Consider the following 20,378-nt stretch of genomic DNA (forward strand, 5'->3'; position numbering starts at 1 on the left):
TGTTCAGGAAAGGAAAGGAATTTACACAAGGTGAAGGAGTGAGGAATCCAGTTTTCCTAGACCATATCAGCGCCATACATGAGCTTTGTTAGGGTTCAACTTCATTTCCCATATTTTGCATCATGCAGTGACATGAATAAAATCTCTGTAAAGAGACTTTGCAATGAAGAGATGGAATTTTTGCAGAAAATGTACCACTCTTTGCTTGAGCAACCAACTTATTTTGTAGTTTTAAGAGTTTCATGTGTATATAAAAGAAAGAGTTCATTGGAAACCTAGGTCATTTTGATGGGTGCAAGAAATATGCCAGTACGTACATATAGATAAAAAAAAGCTTGCTGCTGGTGAGTAGAAGTACAGTAAAAGTATAATCTGTGATGTAGCACAGTATGCCTGAAGTGATATTAGTTTGATGTGTGTAACTATTAATGAAAACAATTTTATTTGAAAATGTTATATTCATCCAAAGTTTTTACATTTGCTTTGTAACCAGAATACCCTTTAGGTGAGACCTAACTATGCTTACATACTACTCTTCCAGCATGGTATCATAGAAGTTGATGACAATTGTTGCGTGACAGGCTTCATTGAAAAACCTTTACCTACAGAAACACAATCAAGATTGCAGTCTCCATGTATATATATGATGTCAGGAGCAAGCATTCATCACATACAGGTAAACAGATTTGAAGTAATGTGAAAGATGTTTAGGACTATCGTATTAATGTATTTTTATGTAGTATTAAAATTTTAAAAATTTTAATTTGGTTACAGTTTCTGTAATGGCTTGTGGTTTTGAATAATTATGAGGAAAATAATTTAGAAAGATAATTCAGTCTAGAATGATAATTTAATTTAGAAAGATAATTTAGAAAGGAAATTGGTTTTGGGCACATTGAAAGAAAATGCTGTACCTCTCCCATTCAAAGGTATTATCCAAATCCACTTTGAGAGTAATAAAATATGAAGTGAGATTGAGAACTAGCTTCTAAAGAGGGCTAAAAAGGAAAAGAGTAGAATCATCTGCATATGAAGGGATATATTAAATGGAGACTTAAATAATTAATGAAAAGAAAAAAAAGAATAAAAAAGAGGTTACAAGTTGTATTCCTGAGACATCTTTCAAGATAAGGTAAAAGATAAGTGATAGCACCTTCAACTATAATTAGAGTTATTGGAGAATTATTTGGAAGATGAGCTATGGTACATTTTCTTAGACTTAAGGTTTGGTAGAAGGAAAGTTGTCACCTTCTTCTGGAGAGGCTGTATAGTACAGGTAAATCTTTCCAGCTGAAGGGTAAATGCCACTGTTTAGGATAAGATGGCAATTGTTGAAAGGAAAAAAAGATTTTAATTGGATATGACAAACTTTTAGCATCTAGCCTTTTATTCTTTACTCCAACAGATTAAAAGCATATTACAGCACATAAAAAAAGGATTTTGATGTAGGAAAAATCTATTTCTGGGAGATTGGTTCGTGTCGCCCAGCAAAATAATCCTTTAATTCATTAATTCTTAGGTAAACCTTATCTAACAAACTCCCAGAGAATAAACCAAAATAAAGAAAAGGTCAGTATAACTGAACTCGCTCTACCCACCAAGGATGGCGTCGTTTATGGAACACTAGGGTGAGGTTGAGACCACTACCACGCAACTTCTTGTTTCAATTTAGAAATTTCCCCTAACAACAAAATCCCACCCCCAAGGGAGGAGCCGACTCACAGAAACGGGGCAGCCAACTAACTACTACTACAACCCAAACCCCGCTTAGGTTGACTGCCCGGGCGCCTCTGGTGGGCCATCCTGAAGTTAAGCAATCAATCTTGAGCGAAGGGTTGGGAAGAGGTGGGATTTCGCATGGGTCGACACGAACCAATAGCCCCAGCCAAAATAGATTTTTCCCCGACCCGTTCCCCCCCCCCCCCCCCCCCCAAAAAAAAAATCCCTTTTTTCTGGGCTCAGTTCGTGTCGCTGCGCGAAATTTGTACCAGAGAAATTGCACAAGATTGACAAATAAAGAAGGTCTTTAATAAAAACTTAAAATTCAGCTATATACTGTTATAATTGTAAGAAACAAAATATTTATACAATTGTTTCATACAATCTGGATAAAGAAGCAATACGTTAAAAATAACTTATTAAGCTAACCATATATACAAAGGCTTACATCAGTTATTATTGTTTTTGAATTGAAACTAAATATGTTTGTGTGACAATCCATAGGTTTTAAAACACACCAAGGTAGCATTAATCAAACATTAGCAAGTAATTTGGTAATAAAGCATGTGCCAACTTAAATCAAAGACACACCAAATAAGCTTCATAGATATTAACTAATCAATACAATAACCATTGTTAGATTGGGGATGTGGGCATCCCTAAGCATAAAAAATAAAGGGGACCATATCCTAAAGATCAGTTATGTAACAAATCAATTGTGGGGTGGCCCTAGCAAAAAAATAACGGGACAACCCACTAAACGATCACAAGAAGCAGCTAAGATCTCAAGGGCAAACGTAGATGAACATGGTAGGGGCTAGACAACTGTTGGCTGAAGATAGGATAGACAAAGGAGATTCTTGGATCTTCAACTAAACTACTGGGCAGAGTCATGGGGAACTATGTTACCCGCTGCAACTGCTGAAAATTTTAGAGATTCCAAAGTACTTTAAGTAGTGACGCTTAAATACTGTCGAAACGATATTTTTTTTTTTTTTTTTTTTTTTTTTCCATCCAGTATATTTTTTTCAAATCATCCAAAATTCCATATGTTGAAAGTAATTGATTGAGGTGGCTTACTTGCCCTGACATCGTGTGCCTTGGGGAAGGATTCAGGGTTAGCTTGCTTGAACTTAAGTATAGGATCATGTTGCCTGATACCTTTAATTGATAAAGTACGCCACCTTTTTTTTCTTCTCAAAGAGCAGGACCCGAAGAGGATGAGGATGTCCTGGACAGAAAGGCTCGTAAGGTCGTTACTGGACAAAGAGAAAGAATCTTGGGGAAGGGGTAATAACCTTCCATGGGTTCCCGACCATCAACAAAGCGATCCTCATTCTTTGGTAAAAAGCTTGCGATCCGGAGAAAAGCAAGAACTCTTCCCTGAAGGAAGAAATTCGACATGACCCGCATCTTCTGGATAACGCCGACAGTTCTGAAATTCTAAGTCTCCATGAAGCCAAGCTTAATAAAAACCAAGTTTTTTCTTAAGAGCATTAACCAGGTGGGGCATCGCTTATTCACGGATCAGTTATTCACAGATCCAGTTTAATCACGGGGTTGGGTTTTTTCTTGGAACCGTTTCTGTCTATGTTTACATTCACTGGTAATATGAATCGCTGCATCACGGGTTTGTTGTGTTGCAATATGCGATGGTTTTTTCGTTAGGCTTAACCCTCTGGCCCGTGGGGTCCGATACTACCAACCATTCATTTAAAAGACTCCATATTAATGATATTGAACTGACAATAAAGGTCAATAAAACCATGTTTCACCTAATATATTATGTTGTCCTAGTTCTTTTCGAATAAAATAGCCTATTCAGGGTTTATGTACGACGTTCATTGGTATGGCTAAGCGTAGTTGCAGTGCGATCAACTACCAACGTACACCAAACATTCACATTATGATATTAACTGACCAATAACGGGTAATAAAACCCATGCTTACCAGATATAATTATAGTCATATCTTCATAATAAGAAATCACCTATTCGAAGAATAATTCCACAGCATTGGCACTCAAACTTAGCCGTCGGAGTGGCCAGCCACAAAATGGTAAGCATTAGAACCTTTACGTACGAAAATGGTTTATATTTAGTACTGGTTGGCGTTCAAAGCGACATTTTTTTTTGTTTTGATGAACTTTTTAGAAATTTTAATAGTAGGGTGGTAGTGTAATTACAGTAGTAATAACATTAAGGACGAAAATTAAACAATTCGAACTTCATTAGTTATTTTTGGCAAGTAATTCGGTATATAACTTTCTCTGAAACAATTGAAGTCCATACAAACGCTTAGTTTGGTCATAAGATTATCGTAAGTTATTGGCTGTTTTGTTATTGGCGACGAAGCGTAAACGAAATAACATAAAAGCATTTTTTACCTTATTATATTATTTCGTCATATCTTCATAATTTAAAAAGGCCTAATTCGTGGAGTAAATAATTTCCATATCAGTGAAATCAACTTTTTATCTATGCTAGGCCCAGCCAGCTGATCAAAATGCAGACGTACGTATATGAAAATCAAATTATGGTTAGCGTTCCACGAGTCAAGAATTATCTTTCGAAATTTTTATAGTACTATTTCATGCTACGTAGTTAATAATGTTTGGAATATACGTAACATTAATTTTCAATACAAAATTAATCATCTTTATTTTTGGAAGTGAATAATAGTTTAGCAATTATCATACATACACTGCATTGTTATGGGTTTGTGCCAGTGTAATCAAAACAATCCAAAATAACATTCTCCTTTAAGTCAACCGCGTTTAGGAAAAACATGACATAGGAATCGACTTTGCGAACTTAGTTCACCTTTGATATTTTTTAACGATAACAATAACTTATCATTTGTACTAACTAAAACCCATCTTCACATAAGTCAAGTTTTTCGTAAGATATGGTTTGTTTTTACAACAAGCTAGCTTATACAGACAAAATGCCTTTTATAATTTTAAGTCATCTTAGATATACATATGTACCCAAACTCATGTTTGGGTGGGAAATTTACTACTGTTTTCCTTTCCCGGATATTGAAATACTTTTAGGGCATCACTCCAACAACTTTAATAAGATAATGCATAAAATACTTAAGGCTATACATATTTACATCGTATACAAAAACTACATACTAAGTTTATACACCATACGTTTTAATATACAAAGTTAACAGTTATTATTTCCACATACTTTTTATATACAAAACTTAATCATATGAGTAGTGATCAGTACGACCAGCTTGTTCACTGGACGACGTACGTACTACTTTGGAAAGATAAAACAAACAAAAATTTTGTTGTTTGTTAGTTCGGCCGGGATAGATTAACATTTTTCCAGAGATTAAAGAGCTGAATTTTTGGTTTTGGAAGGTATGGTTCAACCGCGTTAAGTAAATAGGTAATCTTCATCTTCTAAGGAATTTTTTTTTCTCTTCTTTTTGCGAATAAAGGAACAAAAAAAAAAAAAAAAAAAAAATAAAATAAGAATCTTCAAGCCCATTTTGCATTCAAAGTAATGAGAAGGAATCATTCTATTCTTTCATGAAATCAGTAAAAATACTTACAACTAATAATAAAAACTAAAACTCACGTACTGTATGCAAAACACATCACTCATCGTTAGCATTCGTGTGTGTAAACGTTCACTTCTAAGAAAATTACAGAAGTAGTATTAACTAACACCATGATTGTTGGTTGGGTAGCCATGGAGATCTGTTATCCAATGACTGCCCTCTGCTGTTCTGTTCTATTTATAGACATACGCCAATGGATGGACACTAGGTTTGAACGTTACCTATGTTCGTGGATTTTCTGACTGCTGACTGGCAAAAATTACTCAATAATTTTTCTTTAATATAATTATTCCTTCGGTGAAAACAATAATATAATATCGGAGGTTGACATACCTTCAAAACAAAATTTCAGCTTTTTTAAACTCTCTGGAAAAATGTTAATCTAGGCCCGTGCCGGCGACTAACAACACAAAATTTTTGTTCGTTTTATCTTCCAAGTAGTACGTACGTAGTCCAGTGCACAGCTGTCGTCTGATCACTACTCATATGATAACTTTGTATATAAAATATGTGTATATAACTGTTAACTTTGTATATAAAAGTATGTGTATATAACTGTATGTAGTATTTGTATACGATGTAAATATGTATAGCCTAGTATTTATGCATTATATTATTAAAGTGTTTGAATGATGCTAAAGTATTTCAATATCCGAGGAAACAGTAGTAAAATTTCCCCACAATGAGTTTGGGTGCATATGTATATCTAGATGACTTAAATTATAAAAGCCTTTTTTTATATAATCTAGCTTTTGTAACAACACATATCTTATACGAAAATTACTTATGTGAAGATGGTTTTAGTAGTACAAATGATAGTTATTGTATCGTTAAAAATATCAAAGTGGAACGAAGTCGCAAAGTCGATTCTATGTCATGTTTTTAACTTTAACGTATAGTGGTATGAAAAAACACCATGTGTCGTAGCGATGCGTCATCAATATAGTGGTATGAAATACCACATGGTGTTTGTAGCGATACGTAATCACAAGTACAAATCCTTTTCCCTTTTCCCGGACCATCCTCAGAATTTTACGACTCTTCACTTTTCAGATCGATATGGTAAAATATATTATATAGTCTGACTTATTGTTACCCATTCACAAGTTGAACTGCAAAACATTATTATATTTTGATTGTTATGTACATATATTTTTTTGTGTTTTACGGAATGTTTGTTTTGAAAATAATACCTATTAGTGAACATATGGTATTAATTGTCCCACTATTTTATTATAGGTGATCTTAATTATCTCACATTCATAACAGTATATTATTATATTTATTTAAATAAACTGTAATTAATAATAACAATAATGAAAAACCATAAAGGGAAAAAATGTTTTTGCTGCAGTAGTGGTGTTTGTTTGATTATGCATCTGACCTCACATTTCCGAATCTGAAAAATTCCAAAAACCGAAACATCGGAATGTGTGTGTACTGCACATTTTTTTAAACACGCACACAATGTCTACACATTTACTGCAAATTACAGTACGTACGTATTTATGATTCTGAGAGAAAAAGAGAGAGAGAGATAGAGAGAGAGAGAGAGAGAAGAGAGAGAGAGAGAGAGAGGAGAGAGAGAGAGAGAATGATTAAGGACTCCAAGGCTGTTATTTTTACAATTATTTTATTATCTTGGGATTTTTTTTTTATCTTGATTTTCTATTCAATTCTTGAGATTAATAAGAAAATTACCGTAAATTGACTAGCATCAGCACACATCTGAATGACTCGGCATTAGCAGGCTAAACCACCAACCTTATGAACTTGCATGATACATGAGATACATGACAAAACACAAAACCACTGTTTATTGGTGAAAATTAGGGGTCGCACGATATGGGGATTGCACGCATTATTCGATATATACGGTATGTGATTTTTTTTTAGCCTTTTATGGAACAAAATCTAGCAAGAAATTGGCATTCCCAGTTGGCAACACTGGCCTACTCACGTTTGTTTGTTGTTGTTATGAAATGTGGCGTGCGGCGCGTTCTTTAAATTGTACCCATATAAACGAGTTAATTATGTGGCATCCAAAAGCCCTGATTCTTTTACTCTTATGGGAAAGACGCCTAAAGGTCAGATGAAGGTTTTTACGTGGAATATACTAGTATTAACGTGTTGTGACGAAGGGAAGGGAGGAGTGTTTCGCTGCATACTGTTGGTAGCATTATCGCTATATTACTGGATTGCACTGCAAAATCGTCGCCATCTTTTATCAACATAGATTGTTGGTGAGTACCCATATGATTTACATATTTTGATAGTTCTCTTACCACTCATCCTCTCTTTCCTTGTATAAAAAAAAAAAAGAGGCCCACCATGCGTATGTAGGCTTCTAGCTGTAATCCCTAGCTAGTAGGCTACATATGTACAGTAGTACATATACTACATTTATTTTTTAAGGCTAATTTGGTACAATAACTTTAAAACTGTCTTGAATTTAGTTTTAGGTGATAGTTGAAAACATATTTGGTGTTTGAACTAAAGTAGGCAGTTTGTTATAAACATTGGAATAGTGGTCTTGGGTGGGTTAACTATTAAAGTAGGCAGTTTTAAGGGATTTTGACGTAAGGAAAAATCTATTTCTGGGCGATTGGCTCGTGTCGCCAGCGAAATATCCTTTAATCTATTATTTCTAGGGTACATGTACTAACACATACCAGAGAATAAATAAAATAAAGAAAAAGGGTCAGTATAACTGACTCGCTCAACCCCTCCAAGAGGGTGTCGGTATGAACACTAGGCGAGTGAGACCACTACCACGAGCCAAATACCAATAGAAATCTCCCACACAACAAAAAACCCTCCATGAGGAGAGCCGACCCACAGAGTGAGCAGCTCGTACTACTACTACTCCATCCCATGGCTGCCGACTGCTGCGCCTCTGGTGGCCATCCTGAAGTTAGCAGACAATCTTGGGCGAAGGGATGGGTAGGGTGGGATTTCGCTGCGGACACGAGCCAATCGCCCAGAAATAGATTTTTTCCTTACGTCAAAATCCCTTTTCTGGGCTCAGCTCGTGTCGCTGCGCGAAATCGTACCAGAGAAATAGCACAAGATTGTAAACAAAAGTAATAAAATAAATCAGAATAGGTCGGTCAAATAAAAAATAAAGTAAATATAAAAAGAATATATTGCTAAAAAGAAAAACATAGACACAGTGATACAAAAATAGAAATATGCTTAAATTACCCTTAATTCTAAAACATGTTTCTTATCATAAGGTAATTACATATGTACAGAGGTAAATTGGCTTACATGTAACAAAATGGTATCTGTGTAAAGGCATGTATCAAATTAATAATCGCAATTAAAATAATCAAATGAACAAATTAAACAACAAGGATATATATAAGGAATGCATATGACTTAATATACAAAACCCATAACCATTATAAAATGAGATGTATCCCCATAGCATAAAATAAGGGGTAACATCCATGAGATCAAAATCCATAATCATCTGTGAGTGTCCCTAGTCAAAAAATAGGGGCACACACTACATCATCATATAAGCAGCTAAGACACCAGGTGAATGTAAATGAACACGGTAGGAATAGACGAACTGTTGGGTGAAGCAGGTAGAAAGGAGGACTGAATCTTCTACTACAATTTAACTAGAATCAGGGGAAACTATGTTTCCCGCTGCTACTGCTGAAAATTTCAGAGCTTCCAAGGACTTAAGGTAATGGCGTTTGAACACTGTCGGCGATTTCCATCCGGTATACTTTTTCAACTCATCGAAGTTCATGTGTTGGAAATAATTAATTGAGGTGCTACTGCCCTGACATCATGTACTTTCGGGAAAGAGTCAGGATTGGCTTGCTTAATAAAGTACAGGATTTGTTGCCTGATGCCTTTAATGGATAAAGTTCCACCTTTTTCCCTCAACTTCTTTTAAAGAGGGGACCCGATGAGGATGAGGAGGTCCTGGACAGAAAGGCTCGTAAAGTTGTAACTGGGCAAAGAGATACGTCTTGTGGAAGGGGTAGTACCTTCCAAGGTTCCCACCTCATCAAAGGGTCTTCATTCTTTGCTAAAAAGCTACGTTCCGGAGAAAGTAGTACCTCCCCTGTGGGAAGGAATCGAATATGAACCGGTATCTCTGGACAAAGCCGACAGTTCTGAAATTCTTGCTCCTGAAGCTAAGCTTAATAAAAAACAGTGTTTTCCTTAAGAGCATTATAAACGAGAATGTGTCATTATCGGTTTCTGAAGCCAGTTTTTAGAACATCGTTTAAGAACCATGAAACTGACGTAGGCCTTACAGAAGGTCTTAAGTCTAGCACAATGCCTTAGGAATAGACGAGAAGTAGGAATCCGTCAAGTCTATGTTGAACCCAAATTGAAATATCTTTTTCAAGGCTGACTTGTTTGTCGTAATCGTGCTAGCTGCTAACCTTTTTCAAATAAGGATCTGAAAAAGGATATAGCTGAATTAACTGTCATGATTCTAATATCAGATTCTCTCAGGAAGATTGCTAACTTTTTGACAGCAGCATCTACTGTCTCAAAGTTGAATCCCTTTTATCGGATTCCAAGAAGAGAATATTCTGAGGGTCAATATTCGCATCTCTTTTTGCCGCAAACTTCATGAAATCCATAAAGTTAGGGTTTTGAGAATCCCTGAGGAAGCGAACACAGTCTTCGTTTGTACTGACTGGGAGAGCCATGGGATTGGGTATCCGAAGAGGACGAAGGCCCCAGCTCCAGAATTAGGGGATACCAATTGCTCTTCGGCCAGGTCTGGGGCTACTAGAGCCACTTGACCCTTGAACGTCCTGAGTTTGTTTAAAACTTTCATAAGAAGATTCACTGGGGGGAAGACATAAATCTTCTTCCAGTTGTTCCAGTCTAGAGCCAGGGCGTCCGTGGCATAAGCCAGAGGGTCCAGGTTGGGGGCTACATAACAGGGGAGTTTGTGATTCGCTTGGGACGCGAAGAGATCCACCTGTAGCCCTGGGACTCTTGGAGGATCCATTGGAACGAACTGTTGTCCAGTGACCATTCCGACTCTAGGGGTACTGATCGGGATAACGCGTCTGCTATGACGTTTCTCACTCCAGCTATGTGAGTGGAGGAGAGATGCCAACTGAACTTGTCTGCCAGGGAGAAAGATGGGCTACCATCACATGATTTAGATGACGTGACTTGGAGCCTCCTCTGTTTATACAATGTACTACACTGCGCTGTCCAGAACTAGCTTTATGTGGGTGTACTTTTGGTGGGCGCAACCTTTTTAGAGTCAAGAACACTGCCATTGCCTCCAGTACGTTTATATGGAACTGACTGAACTGAGGTGACCAAGTTCCTTGAACCTTTTGGACCTGGGAATACCCTCCCCAACCGCTTAAGGACGCGTCTGTGTGGATGGTAATCCCTGGTGGAGGGAACTGAAGGGGTACTGACACTGACAAATTCTTGACTTTCGCCCACGGCCGAAGTCGATTCTTTAGAATCAGAGGGACTGAGGATAGTTTGTCCCTGGACCTGACATTTGCTCGTGAGCGCCAAATTCTGGTTAGGTCTTTCAGTTTGGCTTTCATTAAGACGTTCGTCACTGATGCAAACTGGAGAGAACCCAGGATCCTCTCCTGAGCTCTCCTTGACGCCAGTTTGTGACTTAGAAATTGCTTGACTGACTTCGCTATTTCTTTCCTTTTGGTTGATGGAATCGACAGAGTATGGGAGGATAGATTCCATTGAATCCCAGCCACTGAAAGTCTGACTCTGGAGTGAGTCTTGACTTGGTCCTGTTTATCTTGAAGCCTAGATATTCCAGGAACTGAATCACTTTCAGTGTAGCTCTGTTGCATTCCTCGACTGTTGGAGCCCAGATCAACCAATCGTCGAGATACGCTACTACCATAATCCCTTGCGATCTGAGTTGTTGTACTACCACTTCCGCTAGTTTCGTGAACACCCTGGGTGCCACGTTGAGTCCGAAGGGGACTACCTTGAAGGAGAATGTCTGGTCTCCTATCTTGAAACCCAGATATGGACGGAAGTGTCTTGCAAATAGGGATATGATAGTAGGCGTCTGTAAGATCGATAGAGGTGGTGACAGCCCCACGGGGAAGTAAGGTCCGCACCTGTGAGATCGTGAGCATCTTGAACTTGTCGCAGCGGATGGCTAAGTTTAAGCGGGACAAGTCTAAGATTACCCTTCTTTTTGTGAGCCTTTCTTTGGCACGCTGAACAAGCGACCTTGAAATTTTAATCTCTTTGACTCTCGCTATAGCTCCTTTCTGAAGGAGGTCGTCTGCGTACTCTGTCAATTCCTTGGAAGGAAGTTGACGGAAAGGTCTGGATGGAGTGGGTTCGTCAACCCAGCTCCAACCCAGGCCTTTTGACACATGCTCTGAGCCCATTCGCTGAAGTTCCACCGGTGGCGAAAGTAAAACAGCCTCCTCCTACCTGAAGTTCTTCATTGGTTCTGGTAACCGCCTCGGCCTCCTCTGAAGTGCTTTCCCCTGTTAAAGGGGCCTCCCGATCCTCTCCCACGAAAGGAACGCTACCTCTGCCTCCCTTACCCGAGCGGTCATACTTCTGCAAAGCTTGACTCTCGAAGGCTTGATTGTAAGCTGGGGAGATGGCGTAAGAGGTGGAGGCTGATGCTGAGGGGAAATCACATAAATTGGCTGTGATTGAGCCTTAGAGGTGGAAGGTTGGGCAGTTTGCACTAAGGGCACCGTTGGAACTTGCTGAGGAAAGCGTGGCTGCTTTTTCTGGTAAGGATGGAAACGCCTAGGTTTCCTCTGTCCCTTACCTTTAGGTGTTAAGTCTTGTCTCCTCTTAGCCGTAAGGCCCCAACGGTCCTTAAGGCTCTGGTTTAGCCTCGTAGCCTCTGACTGTACTTCCTTCACCATAGCTTCTGGAAGAGATCTGCTCCCCAGATGTTAGACGAGAGTAACCTATTCGGCTCATGTCGAATGGTTGCCTCTTGCAGGACATGCTTCCTACAATTCGTTCTAGCAGTGGCAAACTCAAACATATCCGACTGTACCGTTTGAGTCAGGGCTTTGGTCATGAGCTTAAAAAGCGGTTCTGAGCCATAAGCTATGGTTGCTACCTCGGACATAGCCATAGAGTTAATCGATCTGGCTAATCGCGATTTCGCGTCAAATTCAGCCTGAATAAGGCTATCTGGGAGCCTGGGTAGCTTTTCACCAAACTGCTCCATAGCACAGTCCGGTTTGAGTTTGCCAGCTGAGAAGGTGTTTGGCAAGTCCTCCCACAATTCTCCGGCTGAGGGGAGCAACGGAGATGTGGGATCTGCTTCCTTTAATTGAGGCATGGATTCCCCCTTCTGGGCCGCTGGGATGGTAGACCTAGCGATCTTTGTCAGGAACGGGAGCGGGGTTACTCTCCTCCATTGTGAAAATGGTAAAGGGACTCTTGAAAGGTTGTATCCTGGTATTAGAACAATCCATGTCCTCTAAACATCTGAGCCATTCTCTCTGAGCCTGGTCTCATGAATAGAGGACTGTCTCCTTTGGTACCCTATCAAATCCCGAACCATTGGCTGGAAGCTGTAAGCCTTGCGTAGCCTATGAACGGAGGCTGGAGGCCGTTCCGGAAAGAACTCGAAATCCTCTATCCTTCGAGTTCCGAATTCCGGTATGGAGATGAGACCGTCTTGGAAGGGGGCGTATGATGCTACTCTCCATGGATTGTTCATCGAGAACGGAGGTAGTGAGTCATACGGAGGAAGCTGAGTTCCACTCGTATGAAAGTGAAGGAGAGGCTAGAGGGGCTTCTCTCAGTCCGGCTATAATGGAGTCCTGGGAAGTAATCCTATCCGACAGACGAGAGATCATTTGTTCCATGCTACTCTTTAAGGACCCAACCAGGTCGCCCACCTGTTGCAACAGGCCAGCATTGGAGTCCAATGCCGGAGCTGCTGCGGAGGTGGAGGGGTGGCTCTGAACCGGAACTAAGGGTAGCGGAACTGGTGACTCTGCCGGGGTGCGAGATCTCTCTCTAGAGGATTTACTCCTCGAGGACTTAGAGCCGGAGCCAGAAGCTTTAGACCTATCTGCTCCGGGATTGCCAGCCGGAGACTTACGTGAGGAGGAAGACGCCGAAGTCCTTAGAAGACGACGACGTCTTAGTCAAGGATTTCACTGCTGACCCTTGACCTTAGGTCTAACCGAAGCGTCAGGAGGAGTATATAATTCATCGCCTGTAAAGCCTTGGAAGGATGGAGAGGTTGCAGGAGTAGAAGAAACAGTCACACCCAAGGGTGACCCTTGGGTGTCCACCATACCTACCTCGACCAACAGGTCGTCTACACCTACCATAGGTTCCACATTAATATCTAAAGTCGCGACGTCCGTGGAGATATCCTGGTCTTGGTCGGTTAATGAGGCAGCCAGCTGTTGTTGGATGAAGGCGATAGTAGGGGCCGCCTCTCTACTGGTCGACGTATCCTGTCGCCTTGCCTCCGGGGAAGATTAACAGCGCCAACCGCTCTCCAAGATGTAGGGCATACCCTTGGCGGCGTTCTTCCCAAAACCGCCGACCCAGGCCCGCAGGGTTGCCAGAGCGGTATCTTTCACTGCCGGCGCCTGGAAGAGAGGGCGAAGATTAGATTTAAGAATCACTTAAAACTAAACTTAAAATATAACTTAAACTTAGATGCCTTAAGTTAAAGTGGATGATGAAAACTTAAGCACTAAAACAGAAGCGGAGATGGAATACTCACCCCTTCTAAAAGCTGGCTCACCAGATCGTAACATATGGTACACGTCTCATGGTACCAGACCTGGATGTCCCCGTGCAGAGTCGCGCATGGAGCATGGGACCGGCAAACTTCGTGTCCACATGGGTCCTGAAGTGTGGCGGCGCATCCCGGATGCTCACAGTTGGTGGCCTGTAAGTGGGAAGACACATGAGTATCTTAAAGAATAACACTTACAGGCTAAAGGACAGAAGAACTCCGTTGCATGCCGGAGCTCGGAAAAAATTTTGGGCATAACCCCCCCCTGCATCGCCTGAATAGGCTATAATCCCGGAGATATCCGGTAAGACATGTAAGGGGGGGGGGGGGAAGGTTTAAGGTACTTAAGATAAACTTATAGTTAATCTAATAACACTTAACCTACTCAAACGAACCGGAACGAGTCCAGTGCGTGGCGGAGTGTAGTAACTCAGCGATACGGTAAGGTTAGTAGGGACCTACTGTATGTTCCGGTCCACTCTACTGGATGGACTAACATCTTCCCGCTAGATGCTAGGACTCCGATCAGGAAAGGAGTCCAAGTAAGGTCGGGAAGAGCGAGGAGAATTCATGGCCCGAGCGAACCGGAGCGACCAGGAAGCAACGGATGGGGGGAAAGGCCAGTACCCTCCACCACGTTACCACCGGGCCGGACCGATGAGCCGGAGAGATCGCGTCCAGTCTGGGTCTGTCCCGTCTCCCTGGCCCCTCCGCCTGAGGGGGGGAGAGGGAGGCATGCTCGGGTATGTGGAGCGAGCGTGGGCAGACCGACCACCCTCCCCCGACTCAATGGAAGAGCGAGAGGAGGGGGGAAGGGGACTGGGCAGGCGTCTGGCTGTCTCGTGATCGCGTAGTGACCACGAGACGGTAAGACTAACATAAGACAACTAAGCCTAGGACCAAACCAACTTGATCAGAGAGATTCTATCGGGAAGCAACTGAACTGAAAAGCGGTAGCATGGAGACCCACTGGGCCAAAACCGACTGATCAGAGAGATGCTATAGGAAGCAACCGAACTGATGAGCGGTAGCATAGGCTCGATGAGCCAGGACCTAGGCTAAGCCAGACGCCTAACTAACCTAACCATAACAAAATACATGGAATAAATAAAATAAAAGAAAGAAAACAATAAAGTAGGAGAAAAATCCAGGAGTGTACGACTAACCCGAAGGAAAGTCTACCACTCAAAGCTAGTCAGAGGCCGATACTAAGAGCCGGGACTAGGGTCTGGAAAGAAGAAGCCTACATAAGGTAAAAGACATGCATGCATGGCAAACCTGAGTAGACAGTACCACCCTAAGTAAAACGGATAATTAATATAGAGCGTACATATATAAGGGGATGTTCTAGGTATGGGAGACCGAGAACGAACCCACCACGCGGCAGAACCATGCTGCCATGCTTCCGACCCCGAGTTCGTATTTATACCTAAAACACGGCAAATACTGACTGAGGGCCGAAAAGAATCAACTAACCATAATTACTGAGTACTTAACTTAGCTGCTGCAATAGCTGCACGCTCCATTATAGATAAATCCAACGAAAGGGCACAAAAAACACAGAGAGAAAAATATCACAACCGACTCGTGTGCGCTAACTTGAAAGGATGGCCACCAGAGGCGCAGCAGTCGGCAGCATGGGATGGAGTAGTAGTAGTACGAGCTGCTCACTCTGTGGGTCGGCTCTCCTCATGGAGGGTTTTTGTTGTGGGAGATTTCTATTGGTATTTGGCTCGTGGTAGTGGTCTCACTCGCCTAGTGTTCATACCGACACCCTCTTGGAGGGTGAGCGAGTCAGTTATACTGACCTTTTTCTTTATTTTATTTATTCTCTGGTATGTGTTAGTACATTTACCCTAGAAATAATAGATTAAAGGATATTTCGCGCAGCGACACGAGCTGAGCCCAGAAAAGCAATTTTTGAGGGGGGTATCAGGATAACACGGGTATTTACTTATCACGGGGGGGTTCTGGGCCCTATCCCCCGTGAATAACGAGGCCCCACTGTATAAATGAACATGTCGTATTATTTGTATCCGAAGCCAGTTTTAGAACATCATTTAAAAACCATGACACTGAAGTAGGCCTTACTGAAGGTCTAAGTCTAGCACAAGCTTTGGGAATAGACGAAAAGTAAGAATCTGTTAAGTCTATGTTAAAACCCAATTGAAAAATCTTCTTCAAGGCTGACTTGTTTGTCGTAATAGTACTAGCTGCTAACCCTTTTTCAAATAAGGATCTGAAAAAGGATATAGCCGAATTGATTGTCATGATTTTAATGTCTGCTTCCCTCAGGAAGGATGCCAACTTTTTAACTGCAGCATCATACTGCCTTAAAGTTGAATCTCTTTTATCCGATTCCAGGAAAAGGATATTTCGTGGATCGATATTTGCATCCCTCTTGCCCGCAAACTTCATGAAGTCCATAAAGTTAGGGTTTTGAGAATTCCTGAGGAAGCGAACACAGTCTTCATTTGTACTGACTGGGAGAGTCTGGGATTGGGAATTCGAAGAGGACGAAGACCCAATTCCAGGATCAAGGGGTACCAGTTGCTCTTCGGCCAGTCCGGAGCTACTAGAGCTATCTGACCCTTGAACGTCCTGAGTTTGTTCAGTACTTTCAGGAGAAGATTCACCGGAGGAAAGACATAAATCTTCTCCCAGTTGTTCCAATCTATGGACAGGGCATCCGTGGCATAGGCCAGAGGGTCCAGGTTGGGAGCCACATAACAGGGAAGTTTGTGGTTCGTTTGAGATGCAAACAGATCTACTTGCAGGCCTGGTACCCTCCGGAGAATCCATTGGAACGAACTGTTGTCCAGTGACCATTCCAACTCCAGAGGAACTGAACGGGATAGAGCATCTGCTATGACGTTTCTCACTCCGGCCAGATGGGTGGAGGAGAGGTGCCAACTGAACTTGTCTGCCAGGGAAAAGATGGCTACCATGACATGATTCAGGTGTCTTGACTTGGAGCCTCCCCTGTTTATACAGTGAACTACCACTGCGCTGTCCAGAACTAACTTTATATGAAGAGTTCTTTGGCGGACGTAACCTCTTCAGAGTCAGGAACACTGCCATTGCTTCCAATACATTTATGTGAAGCTGGCGGAATTGGGGTGACCATGTTCCCTGAACTTTCTTGAACTGAGAATATCCTCCCCAGCCGCTTAATGAAGCGTCTGTGTGGATAGTGATTCCCGGAGGGGGAAACTGAAGGGGTACTGATATGGACAGGTTCTTTAACTTTGTCCAAGGGCGCAGACGATTCCGTTCCGTAGAATCTGTGGTATTGACGATAGCTTGTCCCTGGATCTGACATTTGCTCGCGAGCGCCAGATCCTGGTTAAGTCTTTCAGTTTGGCTTTCATCAAGATGTTTGTCACTGAGGCAAACTGGAGGGAACCCAGGATTCTTTCCTGGTTTCTCCTTGAAGCATATTTGTACTTTAGAAATTGTTTCACTGACTTCGCTATTTCTTTCCTCTTGGCTGATGGAATCGACAGAGTATGGGAGGATAGATTCCATTGGATGCTCAGCCATTGAAAGTTGGACTCCGGAGTGAGTCTTGACTTTGTCCTGTTTATCTGGAACCCCAGATATTCCAGGAATTGAATGACTTTCATTGTGGCTTTGCGACATTCCTCGACTGTTGGAGCCCAAATCAACCAATCGTCAAGGTACGCTACTACCATTATCCCTTGAGACCTCAGTTGTTGAACGACTACTTCCGCCAATTTCGTGAACACTCTGGGTGCTACATTCAGACCGAAAGGAACTACCTTGAAGGAGAATGCTTGATCTCCTAGTCTGAAGCCCAGGTAAGGGCGAAAGTGTCTTGCAATAGGGATATGATAGTATGCGTCTGTAAGATCGATAGAGGTGGTGACGGCCCCACAGGGAAGTAATAAGATCCGCACCTGCGAGATAGTCAGCATTTTGAACTTGTCGCAGCGAATGGCCAAGTTTAAGCGGGACAAGTCTAAGATTACCCTTCTTTTTAATGAGCCTTTCTTTGGTACGCTGAACAAGCGACCCTGAAACTTTAATCTGTTGACTCTCGCTATTGCTCCTTTCTGGAGGAGCTCCTCCGCATACTCCGTCAGTTCTTTCGATGGAAGTTGAAGGAATGGTCTGGGTGGAGGTGGGTCTCCAATCCAACTCCAACCCAGGCCCTTCGACACAATGCTCTGTGCCCATTTGCTGAATCCCCACCGATGCCGGAAGAGAAACAGCCTCCCTCCTACCTTGGAGATCTCACTGCTGCTGGGTCGAGTGACTTCTGCGGCCTCCACGGAAGTGCTTTCCCCTGTTGAGCGACCTTCCTGATCCTCTCTGATGAAAGGATCCCTTAGCTCTACCTCCCCTGCCGAACCGGTCATAGTGTTGGAAGGCTTGGCCCTCGAACACCTGGTTAAAGGCGGGGGAGACAGCGTAGGAGGTGGAAGGCTGAGCCTGAGGGGAAATCACGTAAATGGGCTGAGCTGGAGTCTCGAGGTAGAAGGCTGGCCTGATTGCACAATCGGCACAGCTGACACAGCTTGGTTAAAACGTTGAGGCTTCTTTTGATAAGGCTGGTATCATTTAGCCTTTTTCAGCTTCTTGCCTGCTGCAGACTGATCTTGGCGCCTCTTAGCAGTGAGGCCCCAACGATCCTTGAGGCTCTGATTGAGCCTTGTTGCCTCATTTTGGACCTCCTTGACCATTGCTTCGGGAAAGAGGTCTGCCCCCCAGATGTTCGAGGAAAGCAGCTTGTTCAGCTCATGCCGAATAGTTGCTTCCTGGAGGACATGCTTTCGGCAATTGACTCTGGCTGTCACAAACTCGTACAGGTCCGACTGGACCGTATAAGTCTGTGACTTGGTCAATAACTTGAAGAGCGGCTCTGAAGCTAGGAAATAGCCGCTACTTCTGTTTTTGCCATGGTGTTCATCGACCTGGCAAGCCTAGACTTGGCCTCAAACTCAGCTTGAATGAGGCTATCAGGAAGTCTAGGTAGCTTCTCGCCGAACTGGTCCATGGCACAGTCCGGTTTGAGCTTACCTGCCGAGAAGGTGTTTGGCAGATCCTCCCACAAATCTCCAAGCGAAGGGAGCAAAGGAGAAGTGGGATCTGCTTCCCTTAACTGAGGTAAGGGTTCTCCCTTCAGGCCAGCTGGGATGGTAACAGTGGCGATCTTCGTTAAGAAGGGGAGAGGAGCCTCTTCTTCCATCGTAAAGATGGTGAAGGGACTCTTGCAGGCCTGAATCCTGGTGTTCGAGCAGTCCATCTCCTCTAGACACCGAAGCCACTCCCTTTGAGCCTGGTCCCGGGAGTACAGCACTGTCTCCCTCGGGACCTTATCCTCCCTAGTCATAGCTGCCTCCGTTAGTCTGGCGTAGCCAATGAACGGCGATTGAAGGTTCTCCAGATAGAACTCGAAGTCTTCAATCCTTCGAGTGCCGCACTCTGGGATGGAGATGAGTCCGTCCTGGAAAGGGGCGTATGAAGCCACTCTCCAGGGGTTGTTCATTGAGAACGGAGGAAGAGAATCATGGGGAGGAAGCTGTACTAGACCAACACCAGGTGCCGGAGGAGTAGCTTTAGGGGCCTGGTTGAACCCGGATATTATGTTCTCCTGGGACGTGATCCTTTCGGATAACTGGGAGAACATCTGCTCCATACTGTTCCTCAAAGAGCCTACCAAGTCCCCCCATCTGCTGCATCATCCCAACGGAGAAGGCGTTGGGATCAAAGGCCGGAGCCGATGCGGAGGTGGAAGGGTAACTCGGTAGAGGTACCTCAGGAGGAGGAGAGACCGTTGACTCCGCCGGAGTACGGGGCCTCTCCTTGGAGGACTTGCTCTTGGAGGACCTAGAGCCTGAAGCAGAAGATTTACCCTTCTCTGCTCCAGGATTTGAAGCCGAAGACTCACGAGACGATGACGCCGACGAAGTCTTTTTGGACAACGACGACGTCTTCGTTAGGGTTTTCTGCGCTCTGTGCCCCTTCACCTTGGGTTTCACAGAAGCGCTAGGCGTAGAATACTGGAGCTCAGCTCCTGTAAAGCCTTGGAAGGAAGCAGTAGATATAGCGGGAGAAGAAGATCTAGAGGCGCCCAAGGGAAGCCCTTGGGCGTCCAACGTACCTACCTCGACCAACAGGTCGTCCACACCTACCATCGGTTCCACATTCAGGTCCAACGTCGCGACTTCCGCCGAGATATCCTGGCCTGGTTCCTTCATGCATGCGGCGACCTGCCGCTGGATTGCCGTCATCGTCGGGGCTGCCTCCGCCGGGTCGACGTACCCCGTCGACTTGCCGCCGGGGAACAGCAGGACAGCCATCCTCTTTTCAAGAATGTAGG

General features: G+C 43.0%; 1 protein-coding gene across 4 annotated transcripts in view; it reads left to right on the plus strand.

The window, feature by feature from the left end:
* Positions 1–20,378, plus strand: part of LOC135225197 (UTP--glucose-1-phosphate uridylyltransferase-like) — a 128,728-nt gene that overhangs the window by 105,479 nt on the left and 2,871 nt on the right. For all 4 annotated transcript variants that reach the window (XM_064264502.1, XM_064264500.1, XM_064264499.1 and 1 more), the window contains one exon: positions 542–676. In XM_064264502.1, coding sequence (XP_064120572.1) covers positions 542–676 — 135 coding nt within the window. The remainder of the gene's footprint in view (positions 1–541; positions 677–20,378) is intronic.

The sequence above is a fragment of the Macrobrachium nipponense genome, chromosome 13, assembly GCF_015104395.2.
Source record: "Macrobrachium nipponense isolate FS-2020 chromosome 13, ASM1510439v2, whole genome shotgun sequence".
Lineage (NCBI taxonomy): Eukaryota > Metazoa > Arthropoda > Malacostraca > Decapoda > Palaemonidae > Macrobrachium > Macrobrachium nipponense.